Source organism: Protopterus annectens, chromosome 6.part1, assembly GCF_019279795.1.
Source record: "Protopterus annectens isolate FY-2018-M chromosome 6.part1, PAN1.0, whole genome shotgun sequence".
NCBI lineage: Eukaryota > Metazoa > Chordata > Ceratodontiformes > Protopteridae > Protopterus > Protopterus annectens.
Window position 1 is genome coordinate 439,448,604 of NC_056738.1, and position 22,828 is coordinate 439,471,431.

The following is a 22,828-nucleotide window of genomic DNA, read 5'->3' on the forward strand; positions in this document are numbered from 1 at the left end:
CCAGAATTTTTTCTGTTGGTATATACTCCATTTATAATGGTTGGGCTGTTCAGTTAGCATACTCATTTTTGAATATTAATGGCCAGTCATTGTAAAATAACAGTTTAAGGTTCTGAATATATAGCAGTATATATTTACAGTTATTATTTCAATTGCTGACTAACTTTGGTAACAGCTGTATTGTGTAAATATGTTGCAGAGTAACTATGCCTAATATTTTAAAATGTACAAGCTTTTGGTGAATCTGTATCTGTCCATGCACTGCATTAAGTTTATCTTATCATAGTGCAAGCCTCTCCACACAGACACACATTCATACACTGTCATTCTATCCACTTCACACATATAAACAAGACTGGTGCCTTCTGATTTAATGTACACAGTAAAGTAATATCAAATAAATCTTCCAAGGACCATGTCTAGTATTTCTTCTTATGTGTTATGCCAAGCCATAATTGTTTATTAGCAAAAAGGGAAAACATAGTCCAGAAATAAGGTTTTAGCATGGCAGACTTTGTATATGTTATTACTGACATTCTTTGAGTACACAGAACCTCTCAATATTTACTCACTGTCCTTTTAGAAACAAACTTCAATATTTTAACTTTTACCATGTCTAGCACTAAGACCCAGGGGACACAGCAAGGTGACAAGTCCTATTTAATGTTTCTGATTTGGAAAGTCTCTGGACTGGATTCTATCTTTGAAAACTCGCTGACTTTCCTCCAGTCTCTGTTCTTTCTAAGGGAGTCTAGCCAAGGAATGTGACACCACAGCAGCAAGCAACAGCTGCTACTACACAGCCCAGCAAAGCAGAGCCCACACAGTTCTCCACGGACTCAGGAGACAGAGAGGACACCATGGTCTCACTCCACCGGGGCACCTTCAGGAAATAAAACAGAAAAAAAGAAAAGAAAAAAAAAAAGAAACAGGAAGAACAAAGGAATATAAAAGAAAACCCCTGCAGAGACCAGCAATAAAATAAACTGGAGACTGAAAAGGATAACTAAAAAGAAGATTTTACCTTTTTTGAACTTGCATTAAAATCTCAACTTGTAACCTGTGACTATATCAAGACAGCTGTCTTCTGAAGTCAGAAACAGGGAATATTTTTTTTCAGAAAGTGAACCTGCTTGCTTTGCGAAACAGTTGGCTGAAGCAATTTGATCCTGAATGCTTTGCATCAAGACAGCCAAAAATAACATCTAGAGAGCATTGCCCAGCAAGGAAAGAATCTACAGAAGCTAAATTAAATTAAAGATTTCAAGTACCATTTTGCTCTCTTCTTTATTTATATCTGCAGCACATGGAATAGAAGCAAACAAGGGGACTGCAAAAATTCTGCCACTTTTTTACAGCTACACCAGTCTTCATAAATCAGAGGCTCTACTTTGATTTTAACTGTCTTTTATTTAAGCCTGAGAATATTTTGCTGACTCTTGCAAAATATTCTTAGCTTCCTTTTAAACTTAGCAAAGATTTTCAGTTCATTTTCTGACTCCTTAAGGAGCTTTAACAGAAATACATTTTTAACATTCACTTTTGTAAGTTGCATTCACTTTTTATTTTGTAGTGAGCGATTCAGTACCAGTATCCTACAAAACTTTAAAGCAAACATTAGTACTCAACCGATAATAAAAGTCATTATACTTGCAGACAAGAAACTGTATATTTTTTAACAGGAGTGAAAGATAAAAACATTTTCAGCCATGCATAAAGCACAAGCTCAAATGCAACTGAAACCATCTAGAGAAGATTCTGTTACAGGACGAACAATGTCTCATGGAAAGCCAGGGATGGCACCACCAAGTCCTAGCATCCCATCAAAACGTGCCAAAGTAGAAACAGATCAAGTGGTACCAACAATGGCAGGAGCTGGCCCAAGCCCACCAGTGTTCATTCGAAAACTGAAGAATGCAGCTATTGGAACTGGGTGTGATATCAAATTAAAAGTGACAGTGATTGGGAACCCAAAGCCCATTCTATCATGGTACAAGAACGAAACACCCACCAGCCCAAACAGCCAGGAGTATGGGGCTCTCTTTATTAATGACAGTAAGATGGAAGATGCTGGGGTCTACACATGTTTGGCTAGAAATGAGCATGGGGAAGCTCTAACCAGTGCAGTGCTTGCAATCATTGAACTGGAAGGTAAAAATATTGCATGCTTTTATTACAGAGTTATTTTTGTTTGCCAGGAAGAGACATTTTTTTTGTTTGGTTTAAGATTTTATACTGTGTCAAACAGGCATCCAGGCTCTTCTTCATATTTCTGCCTTAAAGATACAACTAGATCTTTATGAAACCAGCCAAATGAAAATGTTTTTTGTGAGACAAGACTAAGACTGGAAATGGAAATGAAGTCAAACCACTCACACATATATATCCCCAATCCTTACATAGGACATGACTCTTGGAAGCTAGAGTAACATGCCTCTAGAACTGCTTTATTTCCCTCACCTAAGCCATAACATGCATTTTACAATCTCTTTTATTTTTTACATGTATCATATTCATTCAATGCTAGCTTAAGAAACTATGCTTTTGAAAATAGGACCCTAACACTAAATTAAGATAATTTCCAGTCTATTACACAAAAGTCCACATAACATTTGCCACCTAGATAGTCTTCTGGGGTAGGAAGTTTATTCCTAACTATGCTCATGAATCTTTGCACTAGATAGTTGGCTGGTGGGGTGACAGAACATAACTGCTGATGATTAGCTATGTCATCCTGGAGAAGGGATGTACCCATGTTCCCTGATGAAGGCCACATGGCCCATTAGCTTCACTCAGTAACACTCAGGCTGGGTCCTGGTGATGTGCATGGTTATTGGCCTGCTCTGATAGACTCAGTGTGATAGAATAACTTGCAGAGAGCATTGTTAAGAGTAGACAATGTCTAATATCTTAAAGTGGCTGATGTTCCGTCTAGACATGCCAAGAAAAGCTTTTGTCCTAGTAGTAATACAGTTGAAGTACAGGGTCACAGGTGTGTTTAGGGAGAAAGTGGGGCACCTGACACTAGGCTGAGCTTGTGGTGAGCAAAACACACTGACATAAAACTAATATGCTACCATCTACTTCTGTCACTATGACCAGTCATTTAAGAAATAATGTGCACTTCATGATGTACCTAGCTGTTTTGTGTTTGAAACACGGTTTTCTCTTTCATTTTTATTTTTGTTGCACAAAAATGGGTTTGAATCTATTTTATCATATGCTAAATAAGAAAAATATATAAGGACACTGCCTCCCTCTATAAATGTCAGCACGGTGAAAAATGCAGAAAAACCTATGACAACATATAGTGACACTGGGACTTCATGATAGAATGATGCCTGAGTAAGTCATTGCATCTTACAGCTCTCGCATAATACATTGTGCACCGCATGTTAACATGTGTAATTGCACCTACTCCAATAGTGTTTTACAGTCTGCTTTAAACACAAAGCTGGAAAGGTATTATCTTGCTTATATTACACATGACGAATTCCAGTGATGACAGATATCAAGCCATGCAGTCTCATACACTTACGATGTAATCCTGACAATGTTCATATGCCTGTTGTAATCTTATCAATACATGCTGCTGTGCTGTTTCCATTATTTATGGAGAAATAAGAATAAATGCTCTGTGTTTCTATTGCATTTAGCAGTAAATTTGGTATTTTCTAAAGAAAATATTCCATAATCATGTATCATTTTCGGATTCCTTGACAATGTTTAAGTTGTTATTCAGAAAGTTTTCAGAGATTTCTGTGGAATTACTTGTTTGTGGTACCTAAAAGTTCTAACAGCATTCTGAGACACACTTTAAACATGGCAGGTGTTTTACTTTAGAACTGACTGATTTTGTCACTGAGCATTTAACTAGTTGCTCTGTACATTTAACAATATCAGGAAATGCAGTTTGAGTCATGGTTTTGCTGTCTGATCTTTGAAGTAAGAAGTGTAGAGTTGTAGCTCTGTGAGGGTAGCTCTCATGACAGGCAGCAGAACAAAAGGTAAACTGAATGTTGATATGTAAGAGATTTTTCCATGTTGGGTCTGTCAATATCAACTAAAGATATTTTTGCAATGATATTATTCCAATCCTAGAGCTATGCAGCAGTGCCTTTGAATGTTGCCATTAGCGGATGCCAAAATATGACAAGTATAATGTAGGAGGTGCTAATGCTGTCCTATGAAACATTATGGCTTTTTAGCTTTGAAACTTTTTTTTTCTGATGGGTTCTTAGCAGCATTTCTGCTCACTTTTTAAGAATTCCACGGTTAAATGGTTTCTTTCTTAATGTTTCACAGAAAATCATATCTTAATGTTTCACAGAAACCCATATCACTGCTAGAAATGGAGAAAACATTTTAAAACCCCTTGTCTGTGAGACAGAATAGAAATTCTACAGGCAGAATAAAGGGTTTATGAAGCTTGTTTTTATGACATTCTGCATTTTTGCTACATTTTTTATTTTTGCATATATGTATAGGTTTAGTACTGATGTCAAATAATTTGGTATTCATAAAGGTGATAGTCAGTGTTTATAATAGATATGATATCTTAATAATCTCAGCATCTCAAATGTGCTTTAGCTTCAAAATATAGAATGGATTTTAATGGCTGAAAGCAGCTGTAACGTATTTACATTGCAGATGGGGCATTTGGAAAGTATTGTTTGTTGTAAATATATATATATATATATATATATATATATGTGTGTGTGTGTGTGTGTGTGTGTATTCCTATTTGGATTATAACTTTAGTGTTACTGGCTTTCACAGAACTGATATCATGAGCTCTAGATTCACAATCAAAAACTGTGCAACTTGCAGGATGTTGAATCACTACTGTTTGCATTTTTTGAATAAAGATGAGAATCTCCATGTCTTAAACACATGGGAATTTTTTGAACTCTTCTAAAACTGCTTGCTCATAGCTAACTTTAATTGACATAAACCTAGTAAATAAAATAAAAACATTCATCTTAATTTTCTTATGTGAAAAATGTATCTACTCGCATTGCTGATTGGCAGTATAATTTTGTTTGCTTGTTTGTTTGTTCGTTCATTTCTGAATTCAGACTCTCTTTCTTCCCCATCTCGAAAGCAATCAAATATTTTGGACCTTGTTTTTTCTTGTGACCAAATGGGGCTTTTCATTTCATTTGTATTAATATGGTTTTATAGGAAATAAATTATTAAATGCCACAGTGGAGCGAAAAACTGAAAATCACTGTTTTTTTGACAGGGTCAAAGTTCTTACTTCCCTTCCCATTTGCAGGGCATTCTACTCCCTGTATCTCTGCTTAGTATAAACCATTGGAATGTACCAGCTAGTGCAGAGGATTAAGGCTATGAGCTGTTAATCAGCTTCATCCTGTAGTCAGGGGTTTGAGTCCCTGAATCTCCATCTGTCTATTGCATGACTTTGAATCACTTATCCAAACAATGCTTCCAGGCCACCCCTGAAAACAGAAGAGTACGTAGTGTTTTTAGTCAGTTAACACATTAAAAAAATCTCTGGTCACTAAGCTACAGGGTAAGGGAGAGTTACCCTTACAATCACATCAAATGACAAAGGTGTATTTTTGTTAATCACGGCAACACTACACAGCTGGCTGTCAGAAGCATGAGACTCATAATTCTCAGTCTTGCAAGCATTTATTTATTTGTTTGTGTTTGCTTACAGACGTAGAGCACAAACGAAATATGCCAAATTGTAGGCATGGGCTGGATTGCATAGTACAACAAGAGAAGAACAAAATGAGTATTAAGTAAGAACTGATGCAACTTATAATAGTAAAACAAAAGTGATTTCTAAACAAATGCAGCAAATCTATTAAAACAGCTGCACCTCCTGACATGGGGTATGTGCCTCCCAGACTCATGCTATTTTATAACTCTGGGATTTCTGTACCTCACAGTAGGGAGACCCTTCTATAGTACTGCAACCTCAGACTCGGTATATATTCCTCTATTTGCGCTTAGAAGTCTCACTGTTTTGAGGTGCTCAGTTACAGTCCTCAGAATTTCAACAGACACCCTGACCTCCATATTTGGCTTTCACATAAATACTCCCACTCCCTCTTGTAAAAATTCTTTTTAATTTATCTAAGGAGTAAATATGCCATGACACTATATTATCTTTATTCTAGGGCTTCCCGATGTAATGCACTCCCTTGTTCTGAAGCTCAGTAATTTGCTCTTGAAACCCAGGAGCTGTTCTCTTCAGTTAAGAAAAAGTCAAATATAAGCTTATAAGAGTACTTAGCAGTGCTTTTGCAGAACTGTAGTCTGCTCGCTGTGCAATCAGTGCAGTCAATAGGAGCGACATCCTCCCTGAAGCCAAGTTATACTTAACCTTTGAAACATCTAGGTACTATATTTAAAGTTTGTGTTGCCACTAAGAATCCATGTTGTGACAGTGACAGAAGTAGCAGAGGGAGGATAGAAAGTCTGCTATTGTGGAATGAAATTTAAATGCTCATATGTCCTGCCATAGAAAACATTAAGACTCTCTGGAATTACCTGCATTTTTCTGTAGCTTTAATGAGAATGGCAGCTTGTTACCAGAATGGCTTTTTTATCAGTTCATTTCCTATAGGAAGTGCAAGTATGAGTGGTTATGTACCTACCTTATGACCTGTTAGATAAAAAGACAGTGATATCCCATTAGAAACCAGAAGTTATGGTATGATTCTTACCTGTCTTTATTTCCTTCAGATATATGCAGCAAAACTAATGAAATCTGAATGTGTAGAAAACAGGATAGGGCAGTGAATTCCAGCTTAGCAAACCTGAAAAAAAATGATAGCAATGCATTCATTAAACTGAGTTATCAAGTTCCCTAAACTATACAGAGTAAATAAACTGATAAAATTTGTTTATCAAAGGGATTCTGCTTTATTTCGGTAGGCTAAACACAAGAATGATCAAACAGCTTACTGAAAACCCAGATATTTCCATCTATTGTTAGAGGGTACTGTGTTTCTTGCATGGATTATCATTATGTAAACAACTGTACTTTATTAATAATACTGCAACCTACAAACTTAGCAATCTGATTAAAATGTTTGTTCCTTGCAGGTGTAAGTAGCCAGCAAAAACATCACTTGTAATAATTTCTTAAAAGCCACTGATAAGATGAAAGCTCTAATTGGTTTAATGGATGCTCTTTAGAAAACTTGAGCCCATTAGCCTACTTCATGCATGGCACAGAAAGATAAAGTACTGACAATATTGGTCAACCCAAGTTTGAATAGCTACTCAGGTGATTGTAGGAGCTGGTGGTGGAGAATGGGAGTGAGCGGATATTGCCAGCTTGCCCACCCTGGGGGCAAGAAGACAGTCCTTGCTTATCACATGGGTGAACCCTAGCATAAAATTAGGTGTTCACTCCATGGAGCTCTAGCCTAGTGAGCCTGTGCTGCCATGTATACCTTGCACAGTAAGCCAAGGGAAATTCAGCATGTGGATACATTCTTCCCCACTGACGGTAACTATAGGAAAGCTTAGAAGAGCAACCTCGGGAAGGTGATTTTCCACCAGATGAAAGAGTAGGTTGCCTCAAAGGACTGGTAAGCTGGTCCTTTCCATGCCACCTGAGTTTTGCTGTGTAGCAGATGTGCTGACTGGTGATTTCCGGCAGGAATGAATGGACAATAGGGTTCTTTCCTTGCCAAGGGATTCCTGGCTCCTGCTAACACAAAATAAATGAGCCAACTGGGTACAGGTAGAGAAGCCACTGCACTCAGTCCTGGAAGGGGGAAGGGTAAAATATGTCAGCCCACACATAATGTACACTGAGAATTAATGAAATATAAATATTACAAAATATATACAGAGAATGAAAAGTTGCCAGTCCACAGAAACATAAACATTGTCCTTATCTCTGGAATATGTCTGTCTGAAAAAATAAAATCTTCTTCCTCTGAAACAACCATCTCTTTCTAGTTTACCCTAATGTCTTACTAAATTTGCTACAGTTACAGAACTTATTACTCTGCTTCAAATGTAACAAAGGAAAACATTCTGTGATAACAGCTAAAGAAAACAAAGCCACCCATCTGCTGTTACACGGTGTGACATTTCATGTCCTGTTGAAGTGCAGAGAACTTTTCCTGAGTTTTGCAGTTAATGTGGTGCAGTACAGCAAGTGATATACTGCACAACCAATCAGTGCAATCACCATTAAAAGGCATACTATATAAATTAGAATGTCTAAATATTCAGTTTGTTTGACTCACTGGTAATTCAAACTTCAAATGCACATGTATTAAATGCATGTCAGTATTTATTCGAAATGCAAACTCCCCATAAATTAAAACCTGATAAACACAGCTCTGTAAAAGAAACAGAAGACAAACAAAATATCACACAACAGCAATCCGCAAGAACAAAAAAAGAGCAAGACTGAACAACAATCTACACTTATAAAACATTTTTGTCAGTTGCTAAGCTTGCCTGAACCATTACCCCTTTACTTATGTATACAAACTCCAAGACTGTAACTACTTTAAAGTGATACTTCTGTTCTTCTTTTTAAGAAAAAGAAATCCTACTCTAGAGCATGGATCCAAAATACCCCCCCTAAAATCAAGTAAAATTACACTTGAGCAAAAAACAGCTGGCTAAAACATACCTGGGGGAAGTAGAAATAAGCACCCTACTGTAGTGAAACCTGGTGTGGTGTGTTAGTTCACCTACCAGCATATCACGCTGTTGAGTATAATTAATGTTTTGCTACCCCTTATCTAACTACCTCTGAATATATTTTTGATAATTTTATTGATGTACATACAGTCAATATAATGTATTTTTTTCTCACTTTAGTATTAGTATAACACAAGCTTTATATATTTCTTTTTTCAATAATAGTTCTTTATTATTTTTCACTTATTCGTACATACATTTGCAGAGAAATACAGAGGTAATTTCCAAACAAATCTTCTATCAATATTCTAGCAACATATATACATTATTTACATGAATGCTTCCACAGTTAAATAACATACCTATAAAGAATTCTTATCTGTAAAGATAGTTTCTTGTAATAATATGGTTCCTAATAAGGTTAGATTTTATACTATAACTAACAATGGAGTTTCCTGATTTCGGTGCATTAAGCTAATATACTACAAAAGATGGGGTATCAAAAAAGCTTTATATATTTCTAATGCTGCAGTTTTATGGAATCTTACCTTATGTAATACTGAAACTACAAGTAACATACTTAACATGGATAAAAGTGTTATACTTGAGTGTAGTTGATTATAAATATCTCAGACTAGAAAAGTTACTGGAGGACAAGGAAATTCAGAAAGTAGAACTTCTTAAACATTTGAAACAATGGACTAAACTATAAACATCTTCTTGAATTTACTTCACTTTAAACATTTACATTATGAATTTTAACTGCTGATGAAACAGTTTCCCAAAAACTGAAGTCCTACCTTCATGCATATTACCCATGTTTTTAATGACACAATCCAGAGTGTGTCCTATTGCACTGTAACAGAATGAACATACAATGTCCTTAATTAGAAATCAGCACTGCAGGGAATAAAGTCATATAAAGTAAAGCATTTTATCTGGCCCTCAGTACATCAAACAACAAGCCGTTTGACATGGTAACGTGGCCTCCAAATCTTGCCTAGCATCGTAAGTGGCCTCTGAAACAAAAAGGCTGAACACACCTGATGTACACAATGTGATAAACAGATCCATTTTATCACAAAAGAAAAAGACGTAAAGAACAAATGCTCCTTTCAGAAATATGCATATCTGGAGCTTGCTTCGGGCTTTCTTTTTATTTACACATTTATTTTCAGGTGACTATGTAACTTTTCAGGCTAGCATACTTCATTTGACAATGGATCAATCAGGTTTAGACTACTTTTCGCTCTAAATATTTTCTTCCCACATTTTAAAAACTACAAAATAATTTCATCTAGCCTGAATTTTAGTCTGACGTGTTTCTTTAGTTACACATGGATTCTTTACATAAGTTAAACATGGAGTCTTATTTACACAAGAAAATGTTGTGTGTGTAAGATGGGAAGTTGTAGTGACTCAATACACAATCTTCAGTCATGCCTGAGAAGCTAAGTAGTGCCACAGAAACAAAAGAAAATCACAATTCACAGCAAGAATGGCAGAGAAAGTACAGTTGTGTTATTAAATTATCGTAACAGTAGATGCTTGAATGATGAGTGCTGAAGCAGCCTTAGCTATATGGGTTATACCCTGCTAAGGAAAACTGCAAGTAGTAACACACACATCCTACAAAGCTGAAAGAAATGACAAAATGGGTGCAGGTTCTGGAAATTCCTTCTGTAACAGCTCATAGTATTTTCTTAGGGACTGAGAAACCTTAGTATTTTCCCACTGAAAACACCCCCCCAAATGGGAAGTCAGAAACTTAGCTCTTCTCTGAGTCTTAATCAGAAATCCTAGGAGAAAATACTATATCTGTCCCTTCATCCTCCTGTTCAATTCAGAATCTTGAATCTCTTCAGGAAAGGAGGCATCCCTCTTTCTTTTACCAGAAAATACTTTACAAGAAGGGTCAAAAGCTTGAAAGCAGAGTCCCCCACTTGCAAACGAGGCAAATTTTAAGCCTGCTGTGATGGCAAAGGCTGTTTGCTTAACTTTTTTCTTTTTATGGCTACTGGTCCAACAAAGTAAAATAAACACAATGTCTCTACAGAAAAAAAAATGGTTTTCAATTACTTTAAACAACTTTTACAATGAAAGGAAAAAAGATCTCCCCATTTTAAAAGTAATGTACAGTCTTGCAACAGTCCAATTTAACACAAACCCCTAGAAAGAACCAGGAAGAGACCTTAAACTGCCTGAACAGCAGACTACAATAATATATAAAATTATTAAATGGAAGTTTTACTCCCCAACGGGAACTTATCTGCCCAGAAAGGAACAGCACCATCTATAGTCTACTGTCAATCCTTGAAAGCCACAGAGGAGTGTATACATCAGCATCAGTAAAGCTCTGAAGGGCTTGGCATACAAACTTGTCTTTTCTGTTGATAAACTAAAGGCAGATCATCTTAGCATTAATGCCTTATGTGCTTTTACCACAAACCTACAGTGAATGTTTAGATACCTTACTTCCTGTCCACAGGAGGACATTATTCTAAATGAGGAAGCTTAAAAGCAAGAGATGCATGGTGGGCTTAGCAGTTACAGGTAGCCATTTTGCTTTTTTGAGTGAAAGACAGTCAAGTCTTCTTTAGCTTAATGCAGACATAAAGTGACAAACGTTGTATATTTTGTTTGTTGTATGTTTACATTGTACACAAAATGTAAATGAAAGCAGGGTGCATTCATGCTTAGAAATAAGGAAATGAATACCAATAACCATTCTAGTCTCAAATGTTAAATGACTAGCAAATTTGAAGCAGCAACTAAGTTGTCCAAAAACCTTATTTACACTGTTTTCTGTATGAATACTGAAAGAAACTTACTGGTAAGTCAGCCACAGCCCAAGGTAGTTATGTCTACATATTTGGGTGAATATGCAAGTTCAGGGTGTCAATAAGCTGGCTATTAGTAGAGCCTGGTGTGTTCTGAATAATAAGCATGTTGTTATTCCAACATTAACTATATGTTTGCTCCTTTGTGCATTTGTTCCCCTTTTGGGCAGTAGCCTTAAGATTCATTTATTCATCTCAGAGGAGAGAGTCAGATGCTAAGAGTAGTGCCCTCATAAGTGTGGACAGGATTTTTTCTTTGTTTGTTTGTTCTTCTCACCTAAGTCCCTCAGACAGCTCACATGTCCACAATCACTTACTCCAGAGGGTGCATGTGTCTCCACATATACCAAGCCCCCTGATTATGATATTAATTGCTAATGCAAGTATGGCTGTCACCTTGCCCAATATGCTGCTTGCTGTATACCTCTCTGTCTCTCTTTCTCTCTCTCCAGTAGGAGGTGGCACTGCAGTGGTCTGTACTGACACATTCCCCTCAGGATGAGTGATGCACTGCAGTGATCTGTACTGACTCATTTCCCCAGGATGGGTGAGGCACTGCAGTGGTCTATACTGCCACAATCCAGGATAGGTGAGACAGTGCCAGATAATCATTTCAACCATTTCTGCCTGGCTCTTCCAGAGCCAGAGGCATTGGTCAAATATGGTTCAGCTAGGTCATAATCAAAGTGCCATTCTTTTATGCCACAAAGCTGAGCTTTGCTGAGCTTGAAGGGCATCCTGAATATCATCTATGGGTCTGCCAGCCTTAGTAATAAGAAGATTAATAGCCTACAGTATCACCTTTGACAGCAGAAGGTCCAACCTCATGTCCTTGATAAGAAATGAAAAATTTACGCAGGCCAAGTACCAGCTCCTATGGTACTCCTAAGTTAAAAACTCCTATGTATACTTGGAAGGTGTAGTCCAAGAGCTAGTTCCTAAATCTGTTGATAGGTCCCTCATCAAAGCCCATATTTGTAAGCTTCATACTTAGTAGTGAATATTCAACACCCTCAAATGCACTATTCATATATACAGATCTAAACTTTGTGATTAGGATCTTCTCAAGTTGGTAAGAAAGGCACCTGAAAAACTATAAACAGCTATTAAGTGTATTGTAAGCTCTCCAAAATCCATGGTGCTTTTGAGAAGGCTTACAATACTTTTCTAAAAATTCAAGGAGTTGTACACAGTTTTGTAATTAGATATAGATTTGCTATGGGGTAGAAACTATGGAGCGAAGTTTGGGTAAGGATTTTAAGGAGATGGTGTATAGCAGCACTTTTAAAGGTTGGCAGATGGATCTTTGTTGAAGATATATTTTATATTCCTTTTTTACGAGCAATATTATCATCTGTTCAATAATCAGTCAATAAAATTTGTGTCACTGGAACATTAAGTAGGCTGGATATGACACCTGCTTTAGAAGGCTCTCTTCTGAACTACATGAATATGGGCAGTACCAACACATTTGAATATGTTCTTGGAGCAGTACTGAGCTTACTGTTTTTGTCCTGTGTACCATCCGCCCAGTTACCTAGGAGTAAGAATTATTGAACGTCTTTCTTATTCCTTATGCTACTTGCATGAATCCCTTCAATGGATGATATTGGGGGAGTTTAATGCCTGGATCAATGTTGAGACTGTGACACCCCATCACTGGACCAGTAATCAAGGTGCCTCAATCCTCACCACTAGCACCAGTGGGGGATGTACATTGGCAGGATGAAAGGTACACACACGCAGTATTTCCAGATATGGCTCTCTGCATCAAGTGCAATTTCCCTTAAGAGCACAATGAGACCACAGTCAGTCTGGGGTCGTTTTCTCCCTCTTTCTCAAGATCCCAAATAAGACTCTGCACTGGCACAGCTATAGAGTTGAGATCTCAGCTGTGCAGTCAAGCCAAGACCTCCAGCACCCACTCCGTCCAACCAGTCCTTTGTGTCCCTGCCCAAGTTGCTGACACACACACTCTTTGAGGTTTGATTCATACACACACAGATGCCTGGGAAAGGCTGACACAGGTTTACTACCTATGTCCCTTTTACCCAGACTATAAGGTAGTTATAACTGCCACCAGCCAGCTCTTTATCAGCTGCTTTAAGGTCCTTAATAAAGGGTGTCTAATCTTACTGTGTAATGTTACTATCAATACAACTGGTAGTTTGACCAAGAGCAAGGCTATTAGGAGTGGCCTACACAGTATCACCAAATAAATATGCAAGTACTCTCAGAACTTAAATATTTTTAAACAGATCAGCCACAATGAAAGGTTTAAATATATTTAATAACAAATAATGGAAGAACAAGACAATACTAAATATATATGTACAGTGACATCAGAGTTCAAAATCACAGGAAATATTTAAAACAACATTGCAGGACAGACTCAGATAAATAAAAAACATCTAAATTAAGCTTTGCTATAGTCCTGACTATATCTAAGAGAATTATTTATTCTTATTATTTATTTTACATTTGTTAACCGGGATAGTCCACTGGACACAGGTCCATTTTCAGTGGAGGCCCGAGGAGAAAAGCTCCACACATATGAATAACATGTAAAAAATAAAACCCTACAAAGTTTACAAAGTATATTTAGATACAAAATGCAGTGAGTCTTAATTAATAGTAGTATATTCATACACAGCAGTCACAATTAGTGAAAACAGAGAAATCTTACAGTAATAATTTCATTAGTCTAAAGAGATACATATATAATGACCTCAATCATTGCTGGAGGGAGTCATGTGTAAACCAACAATGTACAACAGGTTATCAGGGTCTAAACCATAACAATCTATTTTATTTTATTGTATGTATTTCTACAGTAATAGAATATAGACCTATCTGTTCATCTTGAGGTGTGAGGTAGTTAAGGTGATGTAGGGTCTAACATAGTGGAGGATCTAGCCTGGTGAAGTGCAAGAGCATAGCCAGTTATTGAGATGCAGTTTTAATGCTTTTTTGAACTGTATGAAGGATGTTGTAGTAGTTATGTTATAGAGTAGAGCATTCCATATTTTGGATACATAATTAGAAAAGAGGGCATCACCTGCTGTATTATTTGACTTAGTTACTGTGAGAATAAGTTTGTTACTGGAGCGAAGAGTTCTTTTATTGGTGTGGAGGTGAAGTAGGCTTTGCAATGCGCATTTTTTTCTAGATGATATAAAATTTTATGGGCCAGAGAGAGTTGGTTGCAATGCAGGAGTTAAGGAAGTTCCAGCCAGTTGAGCAGCTTCAATGATGAGCAGTGGTGAGATCTAAATGGGGAGTTAGAGCCAAATCTAGCTATTTTGTTATAGCAGGAGTCAAGCTTAGATAGGTCTGTTTTTCTAAGGTTGGTGAGAATAGGTGAGGCATAGAGGAGGGTAGAAATAAGGTGAGTGTGAGATATAGTAGCTTTTGTTTGTTGGTAAGGAATTGTCTATTTCTATAGAGGATATCTAGTTTTTTTGTGAACTTTCTTGATGGTCTGGGAAATATGACTATCAAATCTTAGATTGTTATCAATCTCAATGCCTAGGAGTTTGGTGTGCTCTGTGGGAGAGCTAGTAGTTTTGTTACTGGACATGATATTAAAGGCAGAAGTTGATGAGATGGACCTAGCAGGTTTAAAGAGTAGTAGTTTGGTATTAGCAGGGTTTAGGATGAGTTGGATATTGGATAGCCATGTTTTTATAGCGAGAAAAGATTCCAGAGTTAACGTATGAAGTTCCTGTAGTGAGGAAGCTGCACAAATTAACACAGAATCATCAGCATACTGGATGACAGATGCTTTGGGAGTGGAGGAATGAAGCTTATTGGTATAGAGGGTGAACAGCAGAGGGCCTAAAATAGAACCCTGGGGAACACTAAGATTAACTGGGAGGAGGGGGGAAGAGTTCTTGTTTACACAAGAATGCTTGCTGACGGCCAGCAAAATAGCTCTGGAACCAGGCTATGGTGGGAAGAGAGAGTCCTAATTCAGACAGTTCTTTGATAAGAATGTCATGCCTAACCATATTGGAGGCCATTGAGAGGTCAAGAGAAGTGGCAGAAACAAATTTACCAGCATTTCTATGAGTTTACTGTATTGGAGAAGGACAATAAGGCAGTGGTAGTACTATGGAAGTGTCGGAAGCAATGCTAGGTATTTGATAAGAGCATGTGTGTGTGCAAGTAGTGAATCATTTGAAAGTGTATGCACTTTTCAAGGATTTTTGCTAGAGGGGATAGAATTGCTATAGGTCGGTAGTTTGTAATCTCTGTGGTGTTACCTCCATTATGTAGGGGGATTACATGAGATATTTTCCATATCTCTGGAACGATGGCTTCTGAGAGGGATCAGTTAATTAGAATGCTATAGGGTAGGCCACTGCATTGGCAGCAATTTTTAAGAATTCCCCTGGTAATTTGTCAGCAGCCAGAGTAGTGGGCTTAAGTTTTTTGAGGTACTTTTTTATCCTATCTATAGAGACTGACTGGAATTTGAAAAAACTATTCCTTATGGGAGTAGTGATGGGTTCAGAGGAAGGGTGTGTGTGTTGATTTTTTCTATTGCTTGGGTAGGGTCAGTATTGTTTCAGTAAAGAATTTATTAAATTGAGTGGGAATGCTGTCAGAGTTATTTACTAAGGTGGTAGAGGGGGTACCAGTTTTGCCTGACACTAGTAATTTGTTAATGGCTGCCCAAAAGTTATGAGGGTTATTTTGGTGCTAGATTTGAAGATTGGAGTAGTAATTAATTTTGTCAAGTTTTACTAGTTTCTTAGCTTTATTCCTAAGCTCCTGATATTTTTGTTTTGTAGCTGGGGACTTAACAGTTTTCCAGTGATCCCATGCTTTATCCCTAGCTTTAAGGAGGGCTTTGGTTTCTTTGGTAAGCCATGGAGTGGGATTAGATCTGGTTCTTATGGTTCTAGAAACTAGAAACTTACTTAGAGCAGCAAGGCAGATGTGGTCAGGTCAAAGACAGAATACAGAATGCTCAGGCTCACTCTCAGAGACTTCTTAAATTAATATCTCAAATATTACTGCTGGGCTAGCTTGCAGAATGACATAATTTCTTGTCACCTGACTTTATCCCAAGTAAAACCCACTGCTGAAAGCTAGCAGTATTTAGCATCCACCTGTGAAAATACATAGGCAAGGGCTTTTTCCTCAGATCTTTGCAGATCCTGGAAGTCATAAAACAATAAAATACTTCCAAGACAATACAGAAAGTCCCCTAGTTCTAGACATTGTGTCTGTTACTACACTGAAAGTTAAAGATAACATCTTTTTTTATGGCCTGGCTATAAAGTAATTTCATTTAGCTATGTTTTTGAAGTTTTGCAAGTTAACCTTCTATATTCAAATTTCCCCTGTTAAAATATATACATTTAAACAGTTACAATATTGTATGTAGATTTCTGTCCTATTCCAGTAGGGTACCTCTTCAGCACACATGTCTGTACAAACCATCTTATATGACATACAGTTCTAATACATTTGTAACACAAACATCTTAGGGTACACTGTGGATACATTTTAAACAGCATTTTGCAAAATACCTCTTCAGCACACTTCTGTACAAACCATCTTATATGACATACAGCTCTAATACATTAGTAACACAAACATCTTATATGGATCATGTTGATATTCACAAATGACATATCAATATTTACAGAATTCCAGCCCCTGGCAGTACCTCCTTTGTTACAGAGACCAATGAACTGGTTATGGAAATTTTCAACTTTTAGAGAGATTTGTCTTTACTTAAATACAAGTAATCTCTGTGGTATTGTGGTATCCCCGAAGTCTCAAAACAACCCACTAAAGTGTAGTGGGTCTAAAAACAACAACAAGTATTTTGGTAACTATTGATGTGGAATCCTTGTACACAGTGCTCCCTCACAATTACTGTATAACAGCATCTATGGAGTCTTTTAAGAAACATAATCAGGGTACACAGGCACAACTGCAAAAGTTAAGCAAGCTCATTAATCTTGTACTGGACTTCAATTTCTTTACTTTCAATGACAAAAACTACAAACAAAATACTGGTATAGCAATGGGGGCTGCCATGGCTCCCAGCATAGCTAACATAGCCTTGGGCAAATGGGAGGAGGACTTTGTGTTAAACAACACAGACTACATTCAGCATATCACATGCTATTTACGTTTTATTGACGATGTCTTTATTGTGTGGGAAGGTGACACCTTGCAGCTTGGAGATTTTATCACTTACCTCAATCAAACAACCCTCTTCCTGAAGTTTACCTCTTCCCATAGCTGTACCTCAACCACTTTCTTAGATATGTAGCTTTTGCTACCCCCTGAAATGGTACAAAAATGTACAGAATAAATCTAGAATACTGTGCCTCTGTCTAGTAGTGACACAATGAAGGTCCCCTTATATAATAGAATTAGTTTACTGTGCCCCTGTCTAGCAGTGACCCAGATGTGACCCCTGGGGTAAATTTTCAATCTCCCATCTACTCATCAAGATTTCTCTTGAAGAGAGTCAGTGAGGGGCTCTGCCTAATATGAACTGGGATCCTGTTCCAAAGCATGGGAAGCCTTTGGGTTATGAATCTATCCCTCCAGCATGTCCTATTCATACTTGTGCCGAGGTTTAAGTCTTTAACTCTTGTGGTCCTGATGGATTTGGATTTTTTGAGGTGGAGCATGTCCATCAAATCCTGATTGAACATGGCCTTGTACGTCAGGCAGAGATCACCCCTGAGCAGGCGGTATGCCACTGAATAGAGCTGAAGTTTCTTTAGTCTGGTGGAATAAGACATATGTTGGAGACCCTTGATCCTTTTGGTGAGGTACTTCTGTGGTCTCTCCAGCTGTTGCAAGTGCCGGGTGAGGTACATACCAAATGGGGCATTGTACTCAATCATGGGTCTGATGAGGGAGGAATACAGGGGTACAATGACATATTTGGATCTGGATGTGAATCCCTTCATGATGAGGTGTGCAAGGTAGAATGTTTTTCTAACCACTTTGGCAACATGGGTGTCAAATGAGAGGTCGCTGTCTACTTGGGTCCCTAGGTCTCTGATTACTTTTTCTGTACTCAGTGGGTTGCTGTCTATGTGATAATTTGTGGGTACTTTTTTTTTCCAAAAGGGATGACTATACTACATTTTTTGGCATTTAGTTTAAGGCCGTGACTACGGCACCAATTGTCCGTTTCAGTGAGGCCTTTTTGTAGGATGTGTGTGTCAGCTGGTGTATCGACTATGGTGCCTAGTTTGCAGTCATCTGCGAACTTTGTCAGCCACAGCCCTCGCATGTTTGCTTTAACATCTGAGAAATAAATGCCGAACAAGAGGGGTCCCAGGACAGATCCCTGTGGGACACCACTTGTGACTGGCTGTGAGTCTGACATTGCTCCAGCGATTTTAACTTTATGGGTTCTGTCCTTTAGCCAGTTTGCAACCCATCTAGTGACATAGGGGGTTACTTTTAAGCTGTTTAGCTTATCTATGATGCCTGAGTGGGGTATTGTGTCGAAGGCCTTAGCCAAGTCCAGGTATGCTGTATGGACTGCTTTGCCCTCATCAATGGCTCTAGTGACTGTTTCGAAAAAGTCAACCAGGTTTAAAAGGCAGGATCTGCCCTTCACAAAGCTGAACTGGGTGGGGTCAAGTGTCTGTAGGTCCCCTATGTCTCTGTTTATGAGTTCCATAATGATTCTTTCCATAGCTCTGCAGACCAGGCTAGTTAAGCTTATGGGGTGGTAGTTTCCAGGGTCTGTAGAGACACCCCCCTTGTGGAGTGGGACCACTGTTGCTGTACGCCAGTGTACAGGTACATAACCCAAAGTAAGGCTAAGGTTAAATAGCATTTTTATGTGTGGGTTTAGCTCCTCTTGGAGTTCACGTAACACGCACCCCGGGATACCGTCAGGTCCCATTGATGCTGTGTTTTTTGCTTTGTTTAGGGCGGTTCTCACTTGGACATCTGAAATGACAGGGAGATTACATTCAGCCGGGATAAGTATTTCTTCTTTTGGGGGTGAAGGAGGCAAGAAGTTTGCACTGAACCTGTCAGCCAGAATGTTAGCAATATCTGTGGGTTCAGTGTATTTTTTGTTGTTGTGAACCAACTCTGAGCATATGTGAGGGTTTCCGCCCAGGTTTCTAACATAGCTGAAGAAGGCTTTGTGGTTATCTTTAGTGTCCTTAGCGATTTTTCTTTCAAAGTTTGCCTTGGATGTTTTTATGAGAGAACGTAGTGTTCTGCTAATGCTGATCAGAGACGTCTTCCCTTCATGGGATTTCGCTCTGACGTGCAGTAGCTTCCTTCTTTTGTTATACAATTTGTTTATGGCTGAGGTCCACCAGACAGGACGCTTACATTTGGTGGAGAGGGACTTGGTTTTGTTTGGGATTGCATGATCCATGCATTCTTGGATATGTCCATAGAAAGCATTTGTGAAGGATTCGGCATTGCGGGATGTGGTATCCACTGGCACAGTGGGCTTAAAGGATACCATCTCCTTCTTAAGAAGAGTGAAGTCTGCTTTTGAGAAGTTTTTCACTGTGGTCTTTTGTGCTGGGGGTGGAGGTTGGATATGTATATCCAGAGTGATTAGTTTGTGGTCAGATCTCACTAGTGAGGGGTATACTTCTGGTGTGGAGCATTTTGTCCCCATGTTTGTGATCATCAGGTCTAGTATATTTTCTCCCCTAGTGGGACAGGAGACTAGTTGTTCCAGTGCATTTGAATTTATGAATTCCAGGAACCTTTGGGCTAGGGTATTAGGACTAGAATAGTGTACCCAATCTATGTTTGGGTAGTTGAAGTCTCCCAGTATGATGGTATTTTGTGATACATTCATATCCTCCAATGTCTTCAGGAAGGCTGAGTGGGGTTCTTGAGATTGGGAGGGTGGTCTGTAACATGCTACCAGTTGTATAGCAGTTTTGCCTATGGTTAGTTGCACCTGTATGGTCTCTGTTGCTTCATGTGTTGCTACTAACCTGGAGGTGTGGGTGTCCTTTATGAATATGGACACTCCCCCTCCCTTTGTGGTTCGGCCCAGGTTTTGGGGCGAAAAAGCATGATACAAGGTATAGCCTAGTAGCGCTGGGGTGCTCTCAGGAGCCTTGAACCAGGTTTCAGTTACTGCACAGACGTCGATGTTCTCCATGCTGAGGAGTGCATCAAGTGCCTGCATCTTGATATTTAGACTTCTGGCGTTGAGCAGCATTACCCTTAGTTTTTTTCCATTTTTGTTTTCTAAGGAGGTGGGTTTGTCTTTTGAGCCTTGCCTAAAAAAGGCATTATGGGGTGGCAAGAGCCTTAGCCAATATCCGGAAGCCCAGTGGTGACAGGTGTAAGCCATCCCTTGTGAAGCAGCGTGGCTTGTCCAACATATCATCCCAGGCAGACAGATATTAGATCCCCTTAGAATGACACCAGTACTTGAGCCAATTGTTAAAGCTGATCATCTTGTCTTTGTATTGTAGTATCATTCTTGGTGAGGGTAAGATGCTGCTCAGGGTCAGGGTCATACCAGCCTGGACTACATAATCGGAGAGCTCCTCTATGTCTCTTTTCATGTAGTCCAGGGAGGTACGTCTCAGGTCATTCACACCAGCATGGACAATGACAGAGTCATATTTGTACTTGCTTTGGAGTGACCTGAGTGCATGTGTTATGTGACGGATCCTAGCCCCCGATAGACAGCTCACAGTTACCTTCTCCTTGTTCAGCCTGGTCAGTGGGACATCAGTGTGTCTGACTCTGGAGTCACCTATAACTAGTGTAGCAGGCAAGGATTTTGGCCTTAAGGGCTGCGATTTGTCGACACACTGATTTATTGAAGTATGTGTTGCATGTGTTTTGTTTTGAGGTGGTGGATTTGTGGATGTCTGCTTTGGGAGCCTCTGTTGTTTTGGTAAGTTTTTTATTAGAGCCTCCGAGTATGTCTTTGTGTTTTTATGTGTTTGGTTTGCAGTTGTGGTAGGTCTATGTAGGACTGGGATTGTTGTGTGTGTGGTTGCCATCTCCTCCTGTCTGGTCATGCCAGCCCTGATTTGAGAGAGTTCAGCCTCCAGTTTGGCTATATAGTTGCATCTCTCACATGTAATTGTGTTTGTTGGGAGGAGGAGAGGGTTGTCTGTGTACATGAGACAATTGTAGCATTGTCTCAAGATGCCCAGATTGACCAGCTGAACTGGAGATGATGCCAGTAATCTACCACTCGACATGCTAGGACAGTATAAGGGAGTGGTATACCTTTAAGGGAAGTGGGTAATCACAGGGGTGGTAAGTAGATGTAGTGCTTTACTTAGTATGAGAGTGCTTACTTAGTAGAGAAGTATTGAGAACAAGTGCTAGGCTTATAATACAGTGAGTAGTCTGGTTATACTAAGAGTAGAGCTTCCTTAAGGGAAAATTTGAAGAACAGACTTGGCGGAGCCAGAAAAAGTTTAACCTTGTTTAACCGGCACTGCGCTATGCGCACGACCGCGCAAAGCCGAGCAAATGCGGATTTTAAACAGTGAACTACAAAAGAGCTAGGAATGGTCCCAAACAACCAATTACTACAGCTTCTTGTGCTGAGGTCACTTCCCCCAAGGACAGGTAGGCTGCTCAAGGCTCCCCACTCCCACTGGTGAGCAAAGAAACTTCCTTCTATCCAAGTAAGGTAATGGACAACACAGGAACTACACCACATCCCAGAATACAGCAATGCCTGTAAACTGGTCTAAACTAGTCGAGGAAGGTGGGAAAACAAGGATTATTTTTTTGTTTTTTTTTTTGGTAGAAACACACAGAAAATGCAGAGACAGTGATAAATTAGTTACACAGGCTAGCACACTTTAGTGGGCAGCCTCCACAGTTAAATTAAGCAAACAAACAAGCAAACTTTCAATCAAATTCGACTAAATGTAACTTTAAGTGCAGATTTTAAAATAAATGCAGCAATCAGTTAAAAAAACAGTTCAGGCTAGTTCAAAGTAAGCTACAGAAGCTATTTCCAGTGAAAAAAAAGCAAAGATACTTAAATCCAGAAGGTAGTTGCTTTTTTGAGTTCCTTGCTGCTAGGACCACTCTGTAAACCCACGTGGAGCTTGTCTGAGCAGTATTGCCAGAAAAAAACGCCCAGAGGCGGATTTTAAACAGTGAACTACAAAAGAGCTAGGAATGGTCCCAAACAACCAATTACTACAGCTTCTTGTGCAAGGACAGGTAGGCTGCTCAAGGCTCCCCACTCCCACTGGTGAGCAAAGAAACTTCCTTTTATCCAAGTAAGGTAATGGACAACACAGGAACTACACCACAGCCCAGAATACAGCAATGCCTGTAAACTGGTCTAAACTAGTTGAGGAAGGCGGGAAAAC

At 38.8% G+C, this 22,828-nt stretch overlaps 1 protein-coding gene across 1 annotated transcript in view; it reads left to right on the top strand.

The window, feature by feature from the left end:
• Window positions 1-696: 696 nt before the first annotated feature.
• The window catches only part of SPEG (striated muscle enriched protein kinase), a 2,687,905-nt gene continuing 2,665,773 nt past the window's right edge, over window positions 697-22,828 (top strand). Inside the window, exon 1 of the mRNA XM_044075871.1 lies at window positions 697-2,151. Within this exon, the coding sequence (XP_043931806.1) occupies window positions 1,710-2,151 (442 nt within the window). The 5' untranslated portion in view covers window positions 697-1,709. The remainder of the gene's footprint in view (window positions 2,152-22,828) is intronic.